Genomic DNA, 20,279 nt, shown 5'->3' with positions numbered 1-20,279 from the left:
TGACATATGCCTGTCAAGCCTCTGCTTAAAGACCTCCAAAGAAGGAGACTCCACCACACTCCTTGGTAGCAAATTCCACTGCCGAACAGCTCTTACTGTCAGGAAGTTCTTCCTTATGTTTAGGTGGAATCTTCTTTCTTGTAGTTTGAATCCATTGCTCCGTGTCCGCTTCTCTGGAGCAGCAGAAAACAATCTTTCTCCCTCCTCTATATGACATCCTTTTATATATTTGAACATGGCTATCATATCACCCCTTAACCTTCTCTTCTCCAGGCTAAACATACCCAGCTCCCTAAGCCGTTCCTCATAAGGCATCATTTCCAGGCCTTTGACCAGTATAATTTCAATTATACTGTGTGTTGCATTTGTAGGCTAGGGTCCACTCCGCCTCTCTCTTTCTTTCTTTCTTTCTCTCTCTCAGCCACCTGCCATTGTTCACCTGCCCTTCATATGGAAGGTCCCAGGTCCAGCCCTCAGCCTCTCCAGGTAGGGATTGGAGAGCCATCTACCTGAAATCTTGGAAAATCACTGTCAATCAGTGTAGATAACCCTGAGCTAGTTGGGCCCATGGTCTGACTCTGTATAAGGCACCTCCCCATGTAGGTTTTGCTTTTCGAAGGGCTTCTGATTGTACGCGAGCGTCATGGTGCCCTGTGCCAGGCGAAGGAGGCCGTTTCGCCCTTGGCACTCTGAATCTGGAAGTGCGCAATGAGCAACAGCCAGCGCTTTCTGCGGGGGACCATGATGAGTAGGTAGCAAGCTGGCGATGTGGTGAGGGCGATGAAAAAAGGAAACAAGCAGACCTGTTCCATTCCAGTTCTGAGAGAATGCATAATGAAACCCCGCTTTCGGTGCTATTTGATCACGAACCAAGTGCAATTAAGCCAGCTCTCTCTGCGCCTTTAAAGGAGGTGGATAATATGCAGTAATCATGTGTGAATTAGCTGTTCCATAAGAATTGGGGAAATCCCAAGTGCACACACACACACACACAAAATCAATTTTATGCCATGTTCACTTTTCAGCAAGGTGGAAAGATCCGGGGAAGTAATGGGGGCGAGCTTCTCTCAGCCCTACCTGCCTCATTTATGGTTCTCCTGATCCTACAGAGGTACTGAATTTTCTAAAGGCCTAGCTAGACCTGCAATGGAGCCCAGTTTGGCCCACAAAGACCTTCTTCAAAGCCACACCCATCTGCTCTACACATGCACTGTCAGGTGTGGGCCAAGAAGGATTGTGGCTCCCGAGGAACGACCGTGAGCATAGCGTGAGCATAGCGTGACCTCCTAATTGTCCCTTTGCAATCGGGTCTCCGTGTCGGCACAGGTCATTATAACCTCAGGTGACTAACAGGTGAACTATTGAAGGACCATTCCAGCTCCCCACGCTGTATACCGAAATGAAAGTGCTGCTAGGATGATGGGCAGGTCATAGAATCATAGAATCATAGAGTTGGAAGAGACCACAAGGGCCATCCAGTCCAACCCCCTGCCGAGCGGGAAACACCATCAAAGCATTCTTGACATATGTCTGTCAAGCCTCTGCCTAAAGACCTCCAAAGAAGGAGACTCCACCACACTCCTTGGTAGCAAATTCCACTGCTGAACAGCTCTTACTGTCAGGAAGTTCTTCCTAATGTTTAGGTGGAATCTTCTTTCTTGTAGTTTGAATCCATTGCTCCGTGTCCGCTTCTCTGGAGCAGCAGTAAACAACCTTTCTCCCTCCTCTATATGACATCCTTTTATATACAGTATTTATATATTATATAAGTCGTGTAATGATATGGTGTCAAGTGTAAGGAAGGCAGTTGTGAGTCAGGGCAGTCCTGGGTGGAGGAAGGCACAGAGGATGCGGCAGAGGAAGAAGGGACAGTTCAGACAAGGGGCGGGTCAGTAGATTCCCCACTTTCCCCCACTCCACTGTCTCCCAGAACCAGGAGGGGCTTGAAGCAGGAAGCGCAATGATGGCTTCCATACAGGAGAAGTCTCCGTCGCGGGCATGCAACCCTTCAGAAGGCTGTATATGAGCCAGGAGGCAGGGCAGGATTCCACTGTTGCCACAATTGTGCCATCGGGCTCAGATCTGTGGACAGCTGCCTAGAGGCTAGAAGGCTCTGTGTTCATCCAGAGCACCATGGAAGCTACTGTAAGTGTTTCTTTTGCCAATACAGTAAAGGGTTAACTGTCAGACGTGTGCCTTCCTTATCTGGGATGGAACACTTGAAGAAAATGGCTTTGTGGCCCAGATAAATTTGGCCCATGGACTGGAGGTGGTTCTCCCTGCCTGTTTTTACAGGACAAAGATGGGGCTTGTTTACGAAATGACTTTGAAATTGGCCTTTGTGGGGGTTTTTTATATATAAAAATAATAACATGTATTTTTCTGTTGTTGTTTTTAATATAAATTTGGGCTTTGTTCATTTAATAATTAGATATCATGTCAACTTGTTGGATGTGCTCGGATTTAAGTTTGCACAGAGAGCGCTTGGAATCGCGCATGGCAGAAATATAACAAAGAGCAAGTGTAGACTAAAATGCCCGTAGCATGTTCTGAATTTGGATGAGTTATTTGTTGGTGCAATGGAAAAGGCCTCCTCTGAGTTATCCCAGGAGACTTGGCGTATTTCTGTGGACACCCAAGACATTCCATCTGCACTCCCATGCGGTGCTGTGTGCATGCGCCTCCGCGCAAGGAGTCATGCAGGCCTGCTGGTCTCTGCTTGTTGCCTGCCAGACAGATGTTATTCTTTTAATTAAGGGCACCGGTGGTAATAAAATCCCCATAGAATCCATGAAGGATTCATAGCCTTAAGCTCTGCTCGCGTTTACGCAGGAGTGTGTGATGCAGTCGAGGGGAACTGATGCTAAATCAAGTCGGGAGACATATGGACCCGGTTAAAGACCAGTCCCATTCCTCTCCTCCTCACATCATACTTTTGCCTTGGGTTAATTACTCATCTCTCGGCCTTGCAACATATTTTTTCCCCAGCTGCTACCTTCGAGGCTGTTTCTCTGGGCCCAGGGAGAGTGAAAACGGATGGCGCGAGAGGCCAGCTCCACGTTCTCTAGATATGTTTGCAGGGATTTATCACCGTATAACACCAGTCCTGAGAGACCTGCATTGGCTCCCAGTACATTTCCAAGCACAATTCAAAGTGTTGGTGCTGGCCTTGAAAGAGCCCGGGCCTAAACGGCCCCGGCCCAGTATACCTGAAGGAACATCTCCACCCCCATCGTTCAGCCCAGACACTGAGGTCCAGCTCCGAGGGCCTTCTGACAGGTCCCTCACTGCAGGAAGTGAGGTTGCAGGGAACCAGGCAGAGGGCCTTCTCGGTGGTGGCGCCCGCCCTGTGGAATGCCCTCCCATCAGATGTGAAGGAAATAAGCAACTATCTGACTTTTAGAAGACACCTGAAGGCAGCCCTGTTTAGGGAAGTTTTTAATGTTTAATGCAGTATTGTGTTTTTAATATTCGGTTGGGAGCTGCCCAGAGTGGCTTGGGAAACCCAAGTATAAATAAGTATAATGAGTATAAATAATTAATTATTATAGATTATCATTATCCTTAGCACCTTCTTTGGGTCATAGAACACATCCAAAACATGCCTCATGGCTCCCCCTATAGAATCATTACTTCATATAGAATCTTTATAACATTGCAGGAGTTACTCAAAGCCTGCCAAAGAGCTCAAGTTATTACAGTGTTCTTTTAAGTACAGTCTGTATTTGTCCCGTCCCCTATTGAAGTTTTGATCCTCCTGATTTCTGATTTTCCCTGTCAGTCTTGCCATCTCTGTATACTCTAATAATTTCATCTGCCAGTCCACTTTTGTCAGCATTTTCTCCTCTTTCCATTGCTGGGCAACGCATATTCCTGCCTTGCAGGGGGTTGAACTAGATGATCCTCAGGGTCCCATTCCCTCCCAAGCCTGCAATTCTATGATTCCAGATATAGATATACAGATAGATATAGATTAGATATAGATATAGATAGATATCTAATGCTCTCAATAAAAAAGTACAACAATCAATGGGACAAATTATGGAGGGAGGGGGATGAGATTTACAGCGTGTGCAGGGATAAAGGAGAATATGTTAAAATTAGTTTACAGGTTTCATCTGACTCCAGAAAAAATTGCCAAAATATATAAAAATAATTCAAATAAATTTTGGAAATACCAAGGAAAAATTGGCAGCTACTATCATTGCTGGTGGAATACAATTTATGAAAAATTGATGAAAAATTAAAAAAGATGTTAAAAATAACATTTGAAAATAAACCAGAATTATTTTTGTTAAGCATGGTGCCGGAAAATGTCCCAGAAGATAGAAAGAATATACTCTTATACGCCTGTGCAGCAGCTAGGCTCCTCATTGCTCAGAATTGGAAGGGAGAAAAGATTCCGACGGTTCTTGAATGGCAGGAAAAACTGGTGGGATTTATGAACCTAGCCAAAATGACCACAGCATCTTCCTTAAGAAGAAAAGTAAAATCAAGTGGAAATATGTTGAGGACTATTTGATTAAAGAAAATATTAATACTGAACTGGTGATCTGTTTGAACTGAAATATATGCAAGAGAGTTAAAGAATGCATGTATGTATATAACAACTATATGTATATAACAATTCAGATAATGCAAGATAAGTGAAAGTTAATCAAAAGGGAAGTGGTGTATAAGCAGTAGGGAGTCAATTTTTATTCATTTTTTATTTTTTTGTTCTATTCCCCCTTTTTTCCTTCCGTTTTTTGTAAATTCTGATTTTGATTTTTTTGTTTGTTTATAATATTGGCTCAAGTTATTTGATGAGATTTTACATGTTTTGTTATTGCTTTTAAGAATTTGAAATAAAGATTTTTAAATTTTAAAAAGTACAACAAAGTACACAGCAATATCAGGAAATGCAGGCTAACATCACATAAAATTAAGACTAACATGCCAGAAAAAGGAGCAACCATCAGTTGCTCAACAATTGCCTCTGAGAATAAATGGGTCTTAAGTTACGGCCTCGGACCATGTAAAAGTGGAGGAGTACTAGTAGCTCTCAATATCTTGTTGGACACCTGGTTCCTATCAGCCTCAACCAACAAGGTCAGCAATGATAGAGTCCAACAACATCTGGAGGTTCACAGTTCTCCATCCTTGCTCTGAATATTGGTGCCTGCTAAAACTTTCCAGGGAGAATGCACTGTAAACTAGGTGCCACCTCCGATAGGGACCCAGGTGGCGCTGTGGTTAAACCACTGAGCCTAGGGCTTGCTGATCAGAAGGTTGGCGGTTCAAATCCCTGTGACGGGGTGAGCTCCCGTTGCTTGGTCCCAGCTCCTGCCAACCTAGCAGTTCAAAAGCACGTCAAAATGCAAGTAGATAAATAGGAAGCGCTACAGCGGGAAGGTAAACGGCATTTCCATGTGCTGCTCTGGTTTGCCAGAAGCGGCTTTGCCATGCTGGCCACATGACCTGGAAGCTATACGCCGGCTCCCTCGGCCAATAATGCGAGATGAGCGCGCAACCCCAGAGTCGGTCACGACTGGACCTAATGGTCAGGGCTCCCTTTACCTTTACCTTTACCTCCGATAAAGCCCTTTCCCCATTGCCTAGCTGCTAAACCTCTGAAGATGAGAGCATCCAGTGGGGAGGACATCAAAGGAGATCAGAAATTTAGAGCAGATTTGCAAGGAGGTAGGCAGTCCTTTGTGTACCCAGGTCCTGAGAATTCCTGCATTGCAGGGGGTGTCCCTAGGGATCCCTTCCAACTCTACAATTCTGTGATTCTTACTGCGTGCACAGGTCTCAGCAAAATGCTGTTTCTGTGCATGAGGAACGACTGTAGCAAACTCTACAGTAGTGAGCCTAGTTCTCTGGAAAGTGCACTTAGCATCCATGGAAACCATGCTGGGGGCAAACCGGTGGGGTTGAGATGCTGTTTGCAGGCCCCCTCCAATTGTCAGCTAATTGTGTTTGGTTTGCTCAAAGATAAATTGCAGTGTAACTCGGCATTCGCTGTAATGTAATGTGCAGAAATCACAGGGTACGTTTGGCCCTGCAATTGCATGCTGATTAGTAGACACAGAGCCTCGCCTCTGCCTGAGGCTTGGAGCTTTGGGTTTCTCCAAGCTATACTCTACCAAGCTTCCAGAGAATATTAGCTTTCGTTTTTAAAAAATAAAAAATAAAAAGAATAAAGTTTCCGATCGTCATGGATGCTTAGCTGCCAAGTACCCCGATTTTCGCGGGAAACCCCCGGATTTTAATCCGTTTCCCGCTGTTCTCCCGAATGGAGAAAAATCCCGGAAATCCCCCGGATTTCCTACCTGCCAGGGAGCCTCCATTTTGGGTGCTGCTTTGCCCATGTGTGGGAACCGGAAATCGGGCAGAGCGGCACCGGAAGTCGCTTCTACGCATGCCCAGTGGCCATCTTGGTGGTGGCCTCCGGGCATGCATAGAAGCGACTTCCGGTGCCGCTCTGCCTGATTTCCGGTGCCCACACATGGTCAGAGCAGCCCCAGAAGTTGCTTCTACGCAACTTCTGGTGCCGCGCCGCCGCTGATCTCGCATTTTTCAGCGGGAGACTTGGCAGGCATGCATGAGAAGACAGGCTATAGGGAGGGAAGCCTGAGCAAATATCCAAAGGCAGAAGGTTGGCTGAAGGAGACAATTGGTGGCCAGGAACTTGGGCATCAATGCCCTTCAAAACACCTACGGTAGTTTCTCTCCACGTAAAGCAAAATTAAGGAGTTGAGAACCAAACTGTACTAATTTCCCAAAGATCTACAGTGAACTGTGGTCATCCGAAAACCCCCAATGGTATTGTACCCACTATTCACCATCCAACTGCATGATCTTTATCCATCAATAGTAACGTTCAAAGAGAATTTTTGGGGGGAGAGGGTCCCTTTAGAAGTGAAACACCTGAGGAACGTCAAGGGAAAGTGGGCAAGGTGAAGTGATAAAAAATGCTCGTGATATTTGCATGTGTGTGTGTTAGAATCCCATCCCTCCCATGGCATCAGGGGAGATACGTGCAAGAAACGCCACCAGGATTTCCAGTAGCCAGAGCAGCAGGTGTGATTTCTCTCCTTTCTTTCTTTCTTCCTTTCTCTCCCTCCGTACTTCCCTTCCCCTACTTTTAGTACACTTACGACGGGACGGAGATTAACAGCTTGCCAGTGGAGCTGACAGTCGTGTGGAATGGGGATTTCAACATTGACAACCCTGCGCAGAACAAAGGTAACGAATCATTCCGACTTGTCCTTGGAAGTGGTAACCTTAGCAACGGGTTGCATCACTCTGCACACTCCTAACAAAGCACTCGACGCTTCCCTTCCCCGTCTGCTACAAGGCTTTATTTATGTTCTCTGCAAATTGCTTAAAAAAAAAATTGTTCTGTTTTTCTTCCCCTCTTTCTTTCTTGTTGAGCACCTGAAACAAATAAAGCTCCCTCTGCCCCCCCTCCGAGCATTTTAAAGTCAAACTTTCTACTTTCAAAATCCTCTTGACTTGAGTAGCTCATTTCAATGATTGTTGCCAGCAGCCTAGTTTGAATCTGACCAGAGGCCAGGTGTTGGGGCTTTATTTCTTTATGGACGTGCCGTTTTTTCGGCTGAAGCAGTTTGCAGCTTCTTTTTTAAATACAACTCAAAATAATAACAAATAAGGCTCAGTCACGTTGCCCTCTTACTGATTTCACACACCCCTTTCCAGGAGGGCAGAAAACTGGGTGTGTGATTTTGTGGGGGGCAGGTATGCAAAATTTGGCACACAGTTGGCAGCTGCTGTAAGGAGCCCTCTACCTAGTGAGTTCAGTCCCTCACCCTAATTTTTGCCCCCAAAATCACCACCCAGTTTCGCCAGGAAAGTTGCCCCCCCCCCGATTCATTCTGTAGGCATTGCAGGGGGTCAGACTAGAGGACCCTTTGCATCCCTTGCAATCCTACAGTTCCATGATTCTTTGTACTGAGAAACTGGTCCTTTCAGCTGGTAATGGAAAGTGAATAGGGAGGAAGTCTTATGCACACCTTCGGTCGGAGAGTCCTCCCCTGTATCAGTGATGAGGTATAGATTTAAGTTTTCAGACTCTGTTTCTTAGCTGCTGGCGTCTTTATACCTTCCATAGATAAGCTATGGAATTTGCGGGCTCAAGATGTGGTGCTGGTCACCAACTTTGGAAGAGCAACACAAATTCATTTAAGGCTACCAATCATAATAGATACCTTCCACCTTCAGTATCGGAGGCGCTTCTTAATACCAGTCAGTGGTGTAGCATGGGTTGCCAGTGCCCGGGGCAAGACAAATATCCTTGGCACCACCCATCAATAGTGTGAACAAAGGAGCAATAACTTGAGTGGCAACCGTGGCACCCAATGAGCATCTAGTGGTCAAGCACGGCAGAGAGCAGGATGGAGGATTGGTCAGGAATGGGTACCTTTGTAAAGCCCATGTGGAGGGCACCCTAGCAACCGGCCATTGCCCATATCCACTCATACAGTCATTTGGAGATTTTCTGATGGCGCATTATTTTTAAATATATATTTACTACTTCCCTTCATTTTCTTTTCAAAACTTGCACCCCAAAGAATTTTGCGCCCAGGGCTAGTGCCCCTGTGGCCCCACCCATGCTATGCCACTGGTACCAGTTGTTGGGGGGCACCAGCGAGAGAGCGTCCTGCTTGTGGGCTGCCCCCAGCCATCTGGTTGCCCCCTGGTGGGAAACAGGACGCTTGACTAGATAAACCTTCCGGTCTGATCCAGCAGGACTCTTGCTGCATTGTTTGACTTGACCGCAGAAGGCTTATCAGATGCTGCTCCTTTGCCACAGCTCTGCAGATTGAAACACCTGAGTGGTGTAATAAGCAAAAATCTGCTCTTATTCCCTTATGGGGTACACAAGAGCCCTTATTGGGTTCTCCATCGGTCGGAGAATATAACAGAGGCCAACCAGAGAATTTTGAGAAGCAAAGCCTTTATTTTTGCTGTTGCAACAGGGTCCTTCCCCTCACACAAGAGATCAAGAAAGGAACCCAGAACAAAAGAGAACCTCCCCTTTTATCAGTTTTCCCATCCCCCAGAAACAACCCCAAAAAACATCATTCCTACATCACCGCGATGTAATCAATACCTCACGAAAAGGGAGGGTTCAAGGTAGAAATCTGAGCACCTTTGACACCTCTCCTAGTCCTCCTCTCACCCCTCCCAGGTGTGAATTCCTAAACACAAAGAGAAATTAACAGTTTCTTAAAAGTTGATCACTATCTTTTGTTCGGAGGAGTCTTCCATTGTGAATGAGATGGCTAGTAGTCTGGCACTATTTATGGGGAAATGTCCAGTTGGCAGAGCCTCCGGCTTACAGGATTATGGCTCCCAAGTTGATAGTCATGTGGAAATGTGTGTGTGATTCTGGTCAGAGAGATGGTGTCAGTCAGGCCTGTCTTCCTGTGCTGCTTCAGACATGTGCCTGTACATTCATGTACATGTTTATGAACAATTATTTTACCTTAAACTTTACAACAATGGGCATATGTGGGGTAAGGCGATCTTGTGGGTAAATGCCTCCTCAACAGGCTTGTGCTTTCCTCTCCCAACAGTCCACCTGTACAAATGCGGGGCCATGCGAGACAGCTGCGGCCTGTGCCTGAAAGCAGACCCGGACTACGAGTGCGGCTGGTGCGAAGGCCAGAACCGGTGCACCTTGAAGCACCATTGCCCCATCCTGGAGAACCGGTGGCTGGAGCTCTCTGGCGCCGGGGGCAAGTGCACCAACCCCAAGATCACAGAAGTAAGCCGCCCTGAAACTCCCTCTTCCATTCCCCATACCCTTGACCTACAATCAGTGGCGTAGCGTGGGGAGGGGGGGCTTACAGGGGCAGTCTCCCCGGGTGCAAAAATTGTTAGGCGGGCATAGAATTACAACACCTGGCGCTGCCTCAATACAGCTGTGTGCTTCCATTGCTGGGCTCCATTGAAAATGGCTTCTCCGTGCAAACCAGGAAGTGACCTCTCCAGGCAATGGAACGACTCTTCTTTTCTTATCTCTACGGCTTCAATCTTTTGGGTGATGCACAATCCATGCCTTGCCGCTGCCTATGATGGAGGAGTAATAATCCACCAAACAGGAATCCCCTTCAGCCTTGCCAATCAACTGGAGATGTTCAGATTCAGTTTTTCTGTGCAGGCAGTTTCCTGAGCTGTGGTCCTGCTCTTTGATAGGGACTTGCTGTGGTCTGGCTCATGCAGGGTGTCCTAAGAAACAAGGCTGGTATAAGGATGCTCCTCCTGCTTCCTTCTGGCTCTCTGATCCCAGGAACGATGGCCCCGCTTAGAAGTCACTTGGGCTGTGTGCAATTCCTTCTCAGATGCTATAGCTCAAGATGCATGGCTCCTCGCAGCTGTGAAAGTGAGCCCAGGAGACTGTGGTTTAACTGGAGCTGCTGTCCCAGGCTGTGTGCCAAACAGCTAGATCAAAGCGCTGCCTAATAGCATCGCTCCTCCCGTGTCGCAGGCAGTCCTCACCAGAGAGGATGCAGAAGTTCACGGGTTTCAAGAAGATTTGCCTTGGAAGCAGGAATGTCTCCAGTGGGCCTTTTTGAAGAATTGCTTAGACGTTGGAGAGGGGAAGCAGGATCTTGGACTGTGCTTTATTATTATTATTATTATTATTATTATTCAGATAAAATTCGCAAACTGTTTTTCTTGAAATGCACCCCCACCAGGCGTGTAACCAGACATCGTTCTCCATTCTGCCCTGAGTCTGTCATCTGCGGCGCTCTTTCCATTCCGCTGCAGTTCGCCATCTGCCTCCAAACTACGCTACGTGTGGTGGAATTCTGTAACCTAATTTACACAATTAATTTTGTGAATTATGTTCTTACGTTACCTCGTTTCAATTCAAAAGGAATGCAAATAGGAGAGGCTGAAAGCTGCAACCAAAGATAAAGGCGCCCCTGACCATCAGGTCCAGTCGTGTCCGACTCTGGGGTTGCGGGACTCGTCTCGCTCTACTTCTGATCAGCAAGCCCTAGACTCTGGGGTTTAACCCACAGCGCCACCTGGGTCCCGCAACCAAAGATAGCACCCAACATATATGTTGGGTTGATTTTTTGTTCTGGACAAGAGATGAATAAGCGAACATTGACAATTTCTGCTCCTGTTTTCTGTTTCTCTTACATCCCTAATCCCCCCAGAATGATATTTAGTCAAAATCCCTGGTTAGACAGGTTCCCCAGGCTTTTCAAACATATATATCTGAAGAAGTGTGCATGCACACGAAAGCTCATACCAATGACAAACTTGGTCTCTAAGGTGCTACTGGAAGGTATATATATATATATATATATATATATATATATATATATATATATAGCGTTTTTGAGCATAAAACATGGCAAGACAGGAAGAATTAATTTAAGGTCCTGATCTGGGGGTTCAAGTGCAGGTGAGAGAAAAAGAATGCTCCTTCAAACCTTTGTAAAAATATGATTCTATGATATATATTGTGTGTATACATATTAAGGCTGCAGTCTTGTATATATTTGTGAGAATAAGTCCCTTTGGACTTGCTTTTGAGGAAACACGTTGACAATCCATCAATAAGCCCGCAAGTGAGATTTGATCACTTCCGGAGACTAAAAAAAAATGCCCTTGATTTTTGAGTGACACAATGAAAACCTTCCAAAGGACCCTCATTGCTATGCATTTGAATTAATATGCATGGAACTTCATGTATAACACTGGTGAGATCTGAACTGGCTGCGACTATCCAGGAAAGAGTCCTCAGGGTAATGGTGGAGAGCTCAGCGAAAATGTCAACTTGGTGTGCAGAAAGCAGGGCAGAAAGTGCATCCCAAGTAAGGGATTATTAGAAAAGGGATAGATAATTAAAAAGGCCAATATCATAATGCCTTAATAATAAATCTTATGGCATAGGCATATTTTGAAAAATGGTTGCACCCATTGCAAATGCGTTTTATAGAACTAGAACTAGGTACATAAAAGAGCAAATGGAATGGTAAAGCGGTTAGCATCTTAAAAAGCAGAGACATCACCTTGCCTACAAAGGTCCATATAGTTAAAGCTATGGTTTTCCCAGTAGTGATGTATGGAAGTGAGAGCTGGACCATAAAGAAGGCTGATCGCCGAAGAATTGATGCTTTTGAATTATGGTGCTGGAGGAGACTCTTGAGAGTCCCATGGACTGCAAGAAGATCAAACCTATCCATTCTGAAGGAAATCAGCCCTGAGTGCTCACTGGAAGGACAGATCGTGAAGCTGAGGCTCCAATACTTTGGCCACCTCATGAGAAGAGAAGAATCCTTGGAAAAGACCCTGATGTTGGGAAGGATTGAGGGCACTAGGAGAAGGGGACGACAGAGGATGAGAAGGTTGGACAGTGTTCTCGAACCTACGAACATGAGTTTGACCAAACTGCGGGAGGCAGTGCAAGACAGGAGTGCCTGGCGCGCTCTGGTCCATGGGGTCACGAAGAGTCGGACATGACTAAACAACAACAACAACAAAGCGGTTAGAGCAAAACATTCTGGGTTTGTTATGCTTAGAAAGAAGGAGAACTCAAGAGTGAACATGGCAGAGGTTTATATAGTTAGAAGTGGAGTTCTGCTTCTGATCAATGTTCCAGCCACCCCAGTCACCGCCACCCCTTATTGCAGGTGTGGGGAACCACTGGCCCACACATCAACCAGATGTTTCTGAACTGCAGCTGCCATCGGTCCCAGCAAGCAGGATTAGTGACCTGGGCTGATGATGGAGGGCCAAGAGTTCCCTACGCCTCTCTTACGGCTTCTGCTTTGCACCCTTCTTTATTGTTCTTGCCTGGCTGGAATCACCACAAAGTGGAGCATGGAAATCTCAGGGTGTCCAGTTCACTTAGGATCTCAGGTGCCCTTGTTGTTCTTCAGCATTCCTTGACACCTGCACCACCACACGCACATCTTCGATTTTGCCACTCCGAGATACAGGAATGGGTGGAGAAGAAGCGGATCTCTGAAGCAGTTTCCCCCCCCCCAAATTCAGCTAATGGCGAATGGAAAAAGGAGGAAGCCATCAGAGAGAAGGCATCCATTTTCTTGGCGCCTAAGATGAGAGAAATTATCCAGAGGATGAGCACAGCCAGGTCTCTTGAAGTACTTATTAACTGCATTTTCACCCCACCTTTTTCTCCGAGCTTGGGATGGCATACACAGTTCTCTTTCCCCCTCCTCTTTTGACTCCCACAACAACCCTGTGAGGTAGGTTAGGCTGAGAGGCAGCCACTGGCCTTGAGCTCCCCAGTGAGAGCTTTATGTCTGAGTGGGGATTTGAACCATTGTCTCCCGCATCCTAGTCTAACGCTCTAACCACTGTACCACACTGACAGTCAACTGTGCCCCTTGAACGGAACACCAGCACAGGGCCTTGCCTTTCTTTTCACCTTCCTTTAACCAGTTTTTTCCTCTCCTAGATCAGCCCGGTGAGGGGACCTCGCGAAGGAGGGACCAGAGTGACCATCCGGGGAGAAAATTTGGGCTTGGAGTTCCGGGACATTGCATCGCATGTCAAAGTAGCTGGCGTGGAGTGCATTCCTTTAGTGGAGGGATACATCCCAGCAGAGCAGTAAGTAAGGGCCTCAGGGTGAAAGGTGCTCTATTAAGACCTTCCGCTCTGTTGTTAGGGCAGGAATGTTTACGCGAGACAATTTTGCTCTTTGTCCAACTTTTCTTGTCAGTCTCAGGTCACTGAGCCCTGAATGGAATAGGTGGAAAGAGAGGGACACTGTAGAGCAGGCATCCCCAAACTTCGGCCCTCCAGATGTTTTGGACTACAATTCCCATCTTCCCCAACCACTGGTCCTATTAGCTAGGGATCATGGGAGTTGTAGGCCAAAACATCTGGAGGGCCACAGTTTGGGGGGTGTCTGCTGTAGAGCATGAGTGGGGGGACCTGTGACACTCCATTGTTGATGGACTACAACTCCCATGCTGGCTGATGGGACTTGGAGTCCAACCACATCCCTGAGAGACCTCCTCCTTCCCTACAGACCCTCTTGGATGCAGAGATTGGCAGAGAGGGACCTCTTGGTAGTTCCTCCGCCCTCAGAGACGTGTGTGTGTGTGTGTGTGTGTGTGTGTGTGTGTGTGTGCCTGGGAAAGGGTCTTTTCTGTGGTGGCCCCTAAACTGTGGGCCTCCTTCTACACAGAGGTGCATCTGACACCGTTGTGCAGCTTCCAGCAAATCCTGGAGACACACTTCTTTACCTTGGCTTTTGATACTCGAGGTGTATGTTTTTAGGACCCACTTTATTTTTGTGATTGTAAGTTGTTTTAAGCAGTTTGGGCTTTCATGTTGTAGCCCAGGCATCCCCAAACTTCGGCCCTCCAGGTGTTTTGGACTACAATTCCCATCATCCCTGACCACTGGTCCTGTTAGCTAGGGATCATGGGAGTTGTAGGCCAAAACATCTGGAGGGCCGCAGTTTGGGGGTGCCTGTTGTAGCCCTTCCTGGGACCTTAGGGTGGAGGGCAGGTAAATAATAATAGTAAGAGCAACAACATCTGGAGAGTCAGAGGTTCCCCACATCTGTGCTACAGCCATCTTGCAGGCTCAGCAGAACAGAGAAAACATCACCTGCTCCTAGGGGGATTGTATATGACACTAACTAATGCAGGTGTGGCTAGCCCTAATGATGTTGGACTCCAGTTCCCATCAGCCTTAGCCAGCATAGCCAATGGTGAGGGGTGTTGGGAGTTGGAGACTAGCCACAACTGAAGCACCACAGGTTGCCCTACCTGGCTTTACAGGTAGTGCTGATGTCCCTCACCTCTGCTTTGCATGACAAGTGAGGATGAACAACATTTCCCCAGGGGTGTGTGGGAGAAATTTGGTTTGAACTTACCTTTTCTGCCCCGAAACAATGCACAAATCAGAGCACAGCTGCCCTTCAAAATTTTGCACTTCTCTGAATTTTGCAGCACAGTTCTCCCGTTAGGTAGAGTGTGCAAAAAATGCACACACTGGAGCAAAGTGTGTGTGTATATAAGTGCATATATTAGTGAAAATAGTAATATATTGATATGCATTGTTTTAGGGGAAAGTGCTTTTGGGGGGAAATGTGCAGATGAGGGGAGAAATTGCCCTGAAATGCTGATGAATCTTCATGAGGACTAAAAAAATGTTCTTTGCAAACTGATGTGGCAATGTCTGAGACTGGGAATTGAGAGAAACCAAACTCAATAGGCTCTCGGCTCTCTGCCCCCCCCCCCCGCCTATAGCTCAGCTCAGTAGACAATAGGCACCTGTAGCCTCTCTGTCCAACATCACCAAAAGAGCTTCCGGACGGTTGAGGCCGGTTGCAATGAACCTAGCTTTCCCAGTGTTATGTATTACTGTAAGTTAACTGCAGTACTCCTTCTGGCCACCGTGGCTGCAGTTCTCACTGAGGTCCACAACATGCAAATGAAGGATTGAGAGTGCTGTTCACGGATTGGGTAGCCAGGGGGAGTTTGTTACTGTTGCAAGTTACAGAGTACTATATAAGCCAGTTGGCTAAGCTACTGTTCAGTCAGGACTCAGAGCTAAAATAAAGAGCTGGTTGTTTTGAGAGCTGTGTCTTCATCCTTCTTACCCACTACAGTGGAACCTCGGTTTATGAACACCTCGGTTTATGAATTTTCGGTTTATGAACACTGCGGACCCATCTGGAACGGATTAATTCATTTTCCATTACTTTCAATGGGAAAGTTTGCTTCAGTTTATGAACGCTTCAGTTTATGAACAGACTTCCGGAACCAATTACACCCATGCTTCAGTTTATGAACGCTTCAGTTTAAGTACTCCGCGGACCCGTCTGGAACGGATTAATCCACTTTCCATTACTTTCAATGGGAAAGTTTGCTTCAGTTTATGAACACTTACTCTGCGGACCGACTGGAACGCATTAATTCACTTTCCATTACTTTCAATGGGAAAGTTCGCTTCAGTTTATGAACGCTTCAGTTTATGAACAGACTTCCGGAACCAATTGTGTTCATAAACCGAGGTACCACTGTATTCTACACCCCAGAATCTGGCACAATGTAGCAAAAAATCCAGCTGCCCACCCCCTGGAATGACATGATCCTTGAGGAAAAGAGGTCTATTTTTTATTATTAAAAATGTTCTTTATTGAAAATTATTTAAAAGTACATGGATGTACAAGAATATGTGTTTAAAAGAGGGGAAAAAATCCATACATTTCAACTCATGCACATAAGAATAAAGAAAAATTAAACGAAACCAAAAGAAACTAAGTCATTTTCAGATTGTTTCATCCAAATTTAAACATATGATACTTCCAACCCATTTCATTATACCTAGTAACTTCTACCCTTATTTTTTTCACAGGTTTTTTTTATTACTATACCTTCTTCTTTTCCCTCTTTTATACACTTTGTTTATTTTTCCTTTACAAATATCATCCCAGTTCTGTCAATATGGGGTTGTTGATGCTATAGAGATTTAAATATTCTTTATAAATAACCCACTCTCTTGAAACTTTCTGTTTCTCCAATCCTCACACCCAACCCGTCAATTTCGCTAGTTGTAGGTATTCTATCATCAAAATCTGCCATTCTGTGATTGTTGGGAGTGTTTCACTTTAAGGAAAAGAGGTCTACTTTTTTAAGGAGAAGGGGTTTCCCCCAAATGGGATATGGGATCTGTACCATTAGGGAAACCCCATTCCTACCTGTCATCACCTACTTTGGCTCTAAGCCTTCCCGCACACAGCAGGCACACTTTGCAGGGACCCCAGGGGCATCTCCTGACCCTTGACTCTCTTTCCTTTCCTTCTAGAATAGTGTGCGAGATGGGCGAGGCCAAGCACAGCCAGCATGCAGGAAATGTGGACATCTGTGTGGCCGAGTGCAAGCCAGAGTTCATGGCCAAATCCTCCCAGTTCTATTACTTTACGGTAAGTCCGTGAGCAAGACTCGGGAATTGAGGAGGAATGGGCAAGAGGTTTCGAGAAGAAATGCTGTTTCTTGAGTTTCACCCAAAGTGAAATTCTCAAGTGAGGCTGGAGGGTCAACTAAGCCCTACTGAGAGCAGACCCACTGAAATTTCTCCTTCTTCATTACCTGCCCTTCACCTTAGGGTCCCAGGGCTTTATATCTGCCTGTTAACTTCCATGGGTTTACTCTATTCTGAGTTGTTGTTGTTTAGTCATTTAGTCATGTCCAACTCTTCGTGACCCCAAGGACCATAGCATGCCAGGCACTCCTGTCTTCCACTGCCTCCCGCAGTTTGGTCAGACTCATGTTCGTAGCTTCGAGAACACTGTCCAAAGCTACGAACATGAGTCTGACCAAACTGCGGGAGGCAGTGGAAGACAGGAGTACCTGACTTTTTTGTTTTGTTTGTTAGTAGGACTTTTCTTTAGACCTACTATTCTGAGTAGGACTAAACAAAATTTAAAAACATCCTTCCAGTAGCACCTTAGAGACCAACTAAGTTTGTCATTGGTATGAGCTTTCGTGTGCATGCACACTTCTTCGGATACCTGAGTAGGACTAGCATTGAATCTCACACCTTGAAAGCCTTTGGCTTCCCCCAAAAGAATCCTGGGAGCTGTAATTTCTCCCTCATTGAACTACAATACCCTCACACCCTTAAAAAAAACTACAGTTCTCAGAATTCTCTGGGGGTAGCTATGGGCTTTAAATGCATGTTAGACGTGCGTTCATATGGGGTGTGTGTGAACATTCTCTGTATCTTTCTCTCTCTCTCACTCTGTCCTCCCTGGGCCAAAACTCATAAGGGTAGTTAATTCAAATTACATGCACTTTTGAGCACCCACCCTCGCTGTTTGATGGATCCCTCTAGTCCTATTTGCTTAACTTTATTCCCAGGTTTTACCAGTCTTTTCTGAAAAGAAAAATGCAAATGGTTTCTAATAGCTGATTTCTCCCTCCGCCCTTATCCTATTTTCGTTGTGAATATATCATCTGAAATTTGCGAAGGCAGCTGTGAATAATTAATAGACTATTGCAACTTATTACAAGCCTGCAAATGAGATGGATAATTATTATGAGTGTTATTATCATAACACCTCCAGACATTTAGAGGCTCTCTCCTGGGACAGGAGGTAGGGATGAACAGCAGGTGATGGGGATTTATAAAGAAATGCGAAAGGAGGCCCCAAGATGCTCGATCGCTCTTGACGGAAGGGCCTTGTAAGGTATGGAAGGATGACGGAATGGTAGCGGGCCCCCTAGCCTAGGGGAGGTGTAGGCAATGTGGTACCTTCCCTGATGCTGATGGACTTCAGCTCCTATCCTCTCCTGACCATTGAATTAGGTCTTGAAAGATCTACATTGGCTCCCAGTATGTTTCCGAGCACAGTTCCAAGTGTTGGTGCTGACCTTTAAAGCCCTAAATGGCCTTGGCCCAGTATACCTGAAGGAGCGTTTCCACCCCCCCATCGTTCTGCCCGGACACTGAGGTCCAGTACTGAGGGCCTTCTGACGGTTCCCTTGTTGCGAGAAGCCAAGTTGCAGGGAACCAGGCAGAGGGTCTTCTCAGTGGTGGCGCCCACCCTGTGGAATGCCCTCCCATCTGATGTCAAAGAGAAAAACAGCTACCAGATTTTTAGAAGACATCTGAAGGCAGCCCTGTTTAGGGAGGCTTTTAATGTTTAATAGATTATTTTATTTCATTTTTCTGTTGGAAGCTGCCCAGAGTGGCTGGGGAAACCCAGCCAGATGGGCGGGGTATAAATAATAAATTATTATTATTATTATTATTATTATTATTATTATTATTATTATTATTATTGCTGGCTGGGGCTGATGTGCACCAGAACTCGGGCACATACTATGGAGCTGAACGCTGAAAGATTCATCATCATCATCATCATTTATTACTTATACCTCGTCCATCTGGTCGGGCCTCTCCAGCCACTCTGGGCAGCTTCCAACAGAATACTAAAAACACGATAAAACATCAAACATTAAAAACTTCCCTAAACAGGGATGCCTTCAGATGACTTCTAAATGTCAGATAGTTGTTTATTTGCTTGACATCTGATGGGAGGGCGTTCCACAGGGCGGGCGCCACCACCGAGAAGGCCCTCTGCCTGGTTCCCTGGAACCTCACAGGCAGGGAACTGCCAGAAGGCCCTCGGTGTCCGGGCTGATCGATGGGGGTGGAGACGCTCGTTCAGGTATACTGGGCTGAGGCCGTTTAGGGCTTTGTTCTGGAGAGATAAAAGAAAATACTTATTCATGCAGCGTGCAGTTAAACTATGGAACTTTGTCCCATGGGAGGCAGCAATGGCCATCAATATGGATGGCTTTAAAAGAGGATTAGACAAATTCATGGAGCCTAAGGCTATGAATAGCTATTATTATTACTACTGTTATTTATTTATACCCCGCCCATCTGGCTGGGTTTCCCCGAACACTCTGGGCGGCTACCAGCTACAATGACCATGCTGTGCCGCCGTAGCTGGAGGCAGCAACACAATACCATTTGCTAGAAACCACAAGAGAAGAGAGCTGCTCTTGCAGGTTTACCATAGGCATCTGGCTGGCCACAGGGTATGTAGACCTGCCTTGAGCTTCATTCTTGGGACCAGCCTTTGACCTCTGGTTTGGGCTTGTCCCCCACCATCCTGCCCCAGACAGTCAGGAAGAAGGAGATCCTTCCCTGATTCTTTCTCAACCCCCCCGCCCCCAAATTGCCTCCACAAAGCCCCCTTCATACTCGGAAGAGCGAGCTAAAGGAGAAAATGACATGAATAATCTCCAGCGTTCAACAACAACATCCTGCTCATTGTACCTGCTCATTCATTGGAGAGTTTAAACCTTTCATACCATCCTTCTTAAAAGTGGAAGGGAGGATAGGGAAAAGTGTGTGAGAGGGGGGGGGAGAGAGAGGGGGGGAACCTTTCATTTAAATGCAGATGATGGCTTTTCACTTGGGACCAAGCAGAAAGTTTTTTTCTATTAAAATGCTAATGAAAGAAGAAACTGCAACTCTAGATTTCTCCCTGAGAAAGCAAGGTTTGGTATCAGGATGATCGGTTCCTTCTTAAATATTATTGTTTTATCTTGATTTTAAAACAAAATCAGCAAGGGAAAAGAGGGTGGTTGCCTTTATTTTTATTTATTTATAATAACATCTATACCTTGTCTTTCTCTGCAATGCAGATGCTAGGCAGTTTCTCAGTGAAAATAAGAAACCTTGGTATTACATGTGTGTTGGGTGGGGCAAGACTTAACTGGAAGAAGGCTAAACCAGGGTTTAGGGTA

The 20,279-nt window shown here is 46.0% G+C and overlaps 1 protein-coding gene across 1 annotated transcript in view; it reads left to right on the top strand.

Moving 5' to 3' along the window:
• PLXNA4 (plexin A4) overlaps positions 1-20,279 on the top strand; it is a 584,028-nt gene that overhangs the window by 452,634 nt on the left and 111,115 nt on the right. The window contains exons 11-14 of the mRNA XM_060279222.1: positions 7,134-7,230; positions 9,585-9,775; positions 13,454-13,605; positions 16,822-16,939. Coding sequence (XP_060135205.1) covers positions 7,134-7,230; positions 9,585-9,775; positions 13,454-13,605; positions 16,822-16,939 — 558 coding nt within the window. The remainder of the gene's footprint in view (positions 1-7,133; positions 7,231-9,584; positions 9,776-13,453; positions 13,606-16,821; positions 16,940-20,279) is intronic.

This window comes from Zootoca vivipara, chromosome 10, assembly GCF_963506605.1.
Source record: "Zootoca vivipara chromosome 10, rZooViv1.1, whole genome shotgun sequence".
In the NCBI taxonomy this organism is placed as follows: Eukaryota; Metazoa; Chordata; class Lepidosauria; order Squamata; family Lacertidae; genus Zootoca; species Zootoca vivipara.
This window is presented reverse-complemented; position numbering and strand designations above follow the sequence as displayed.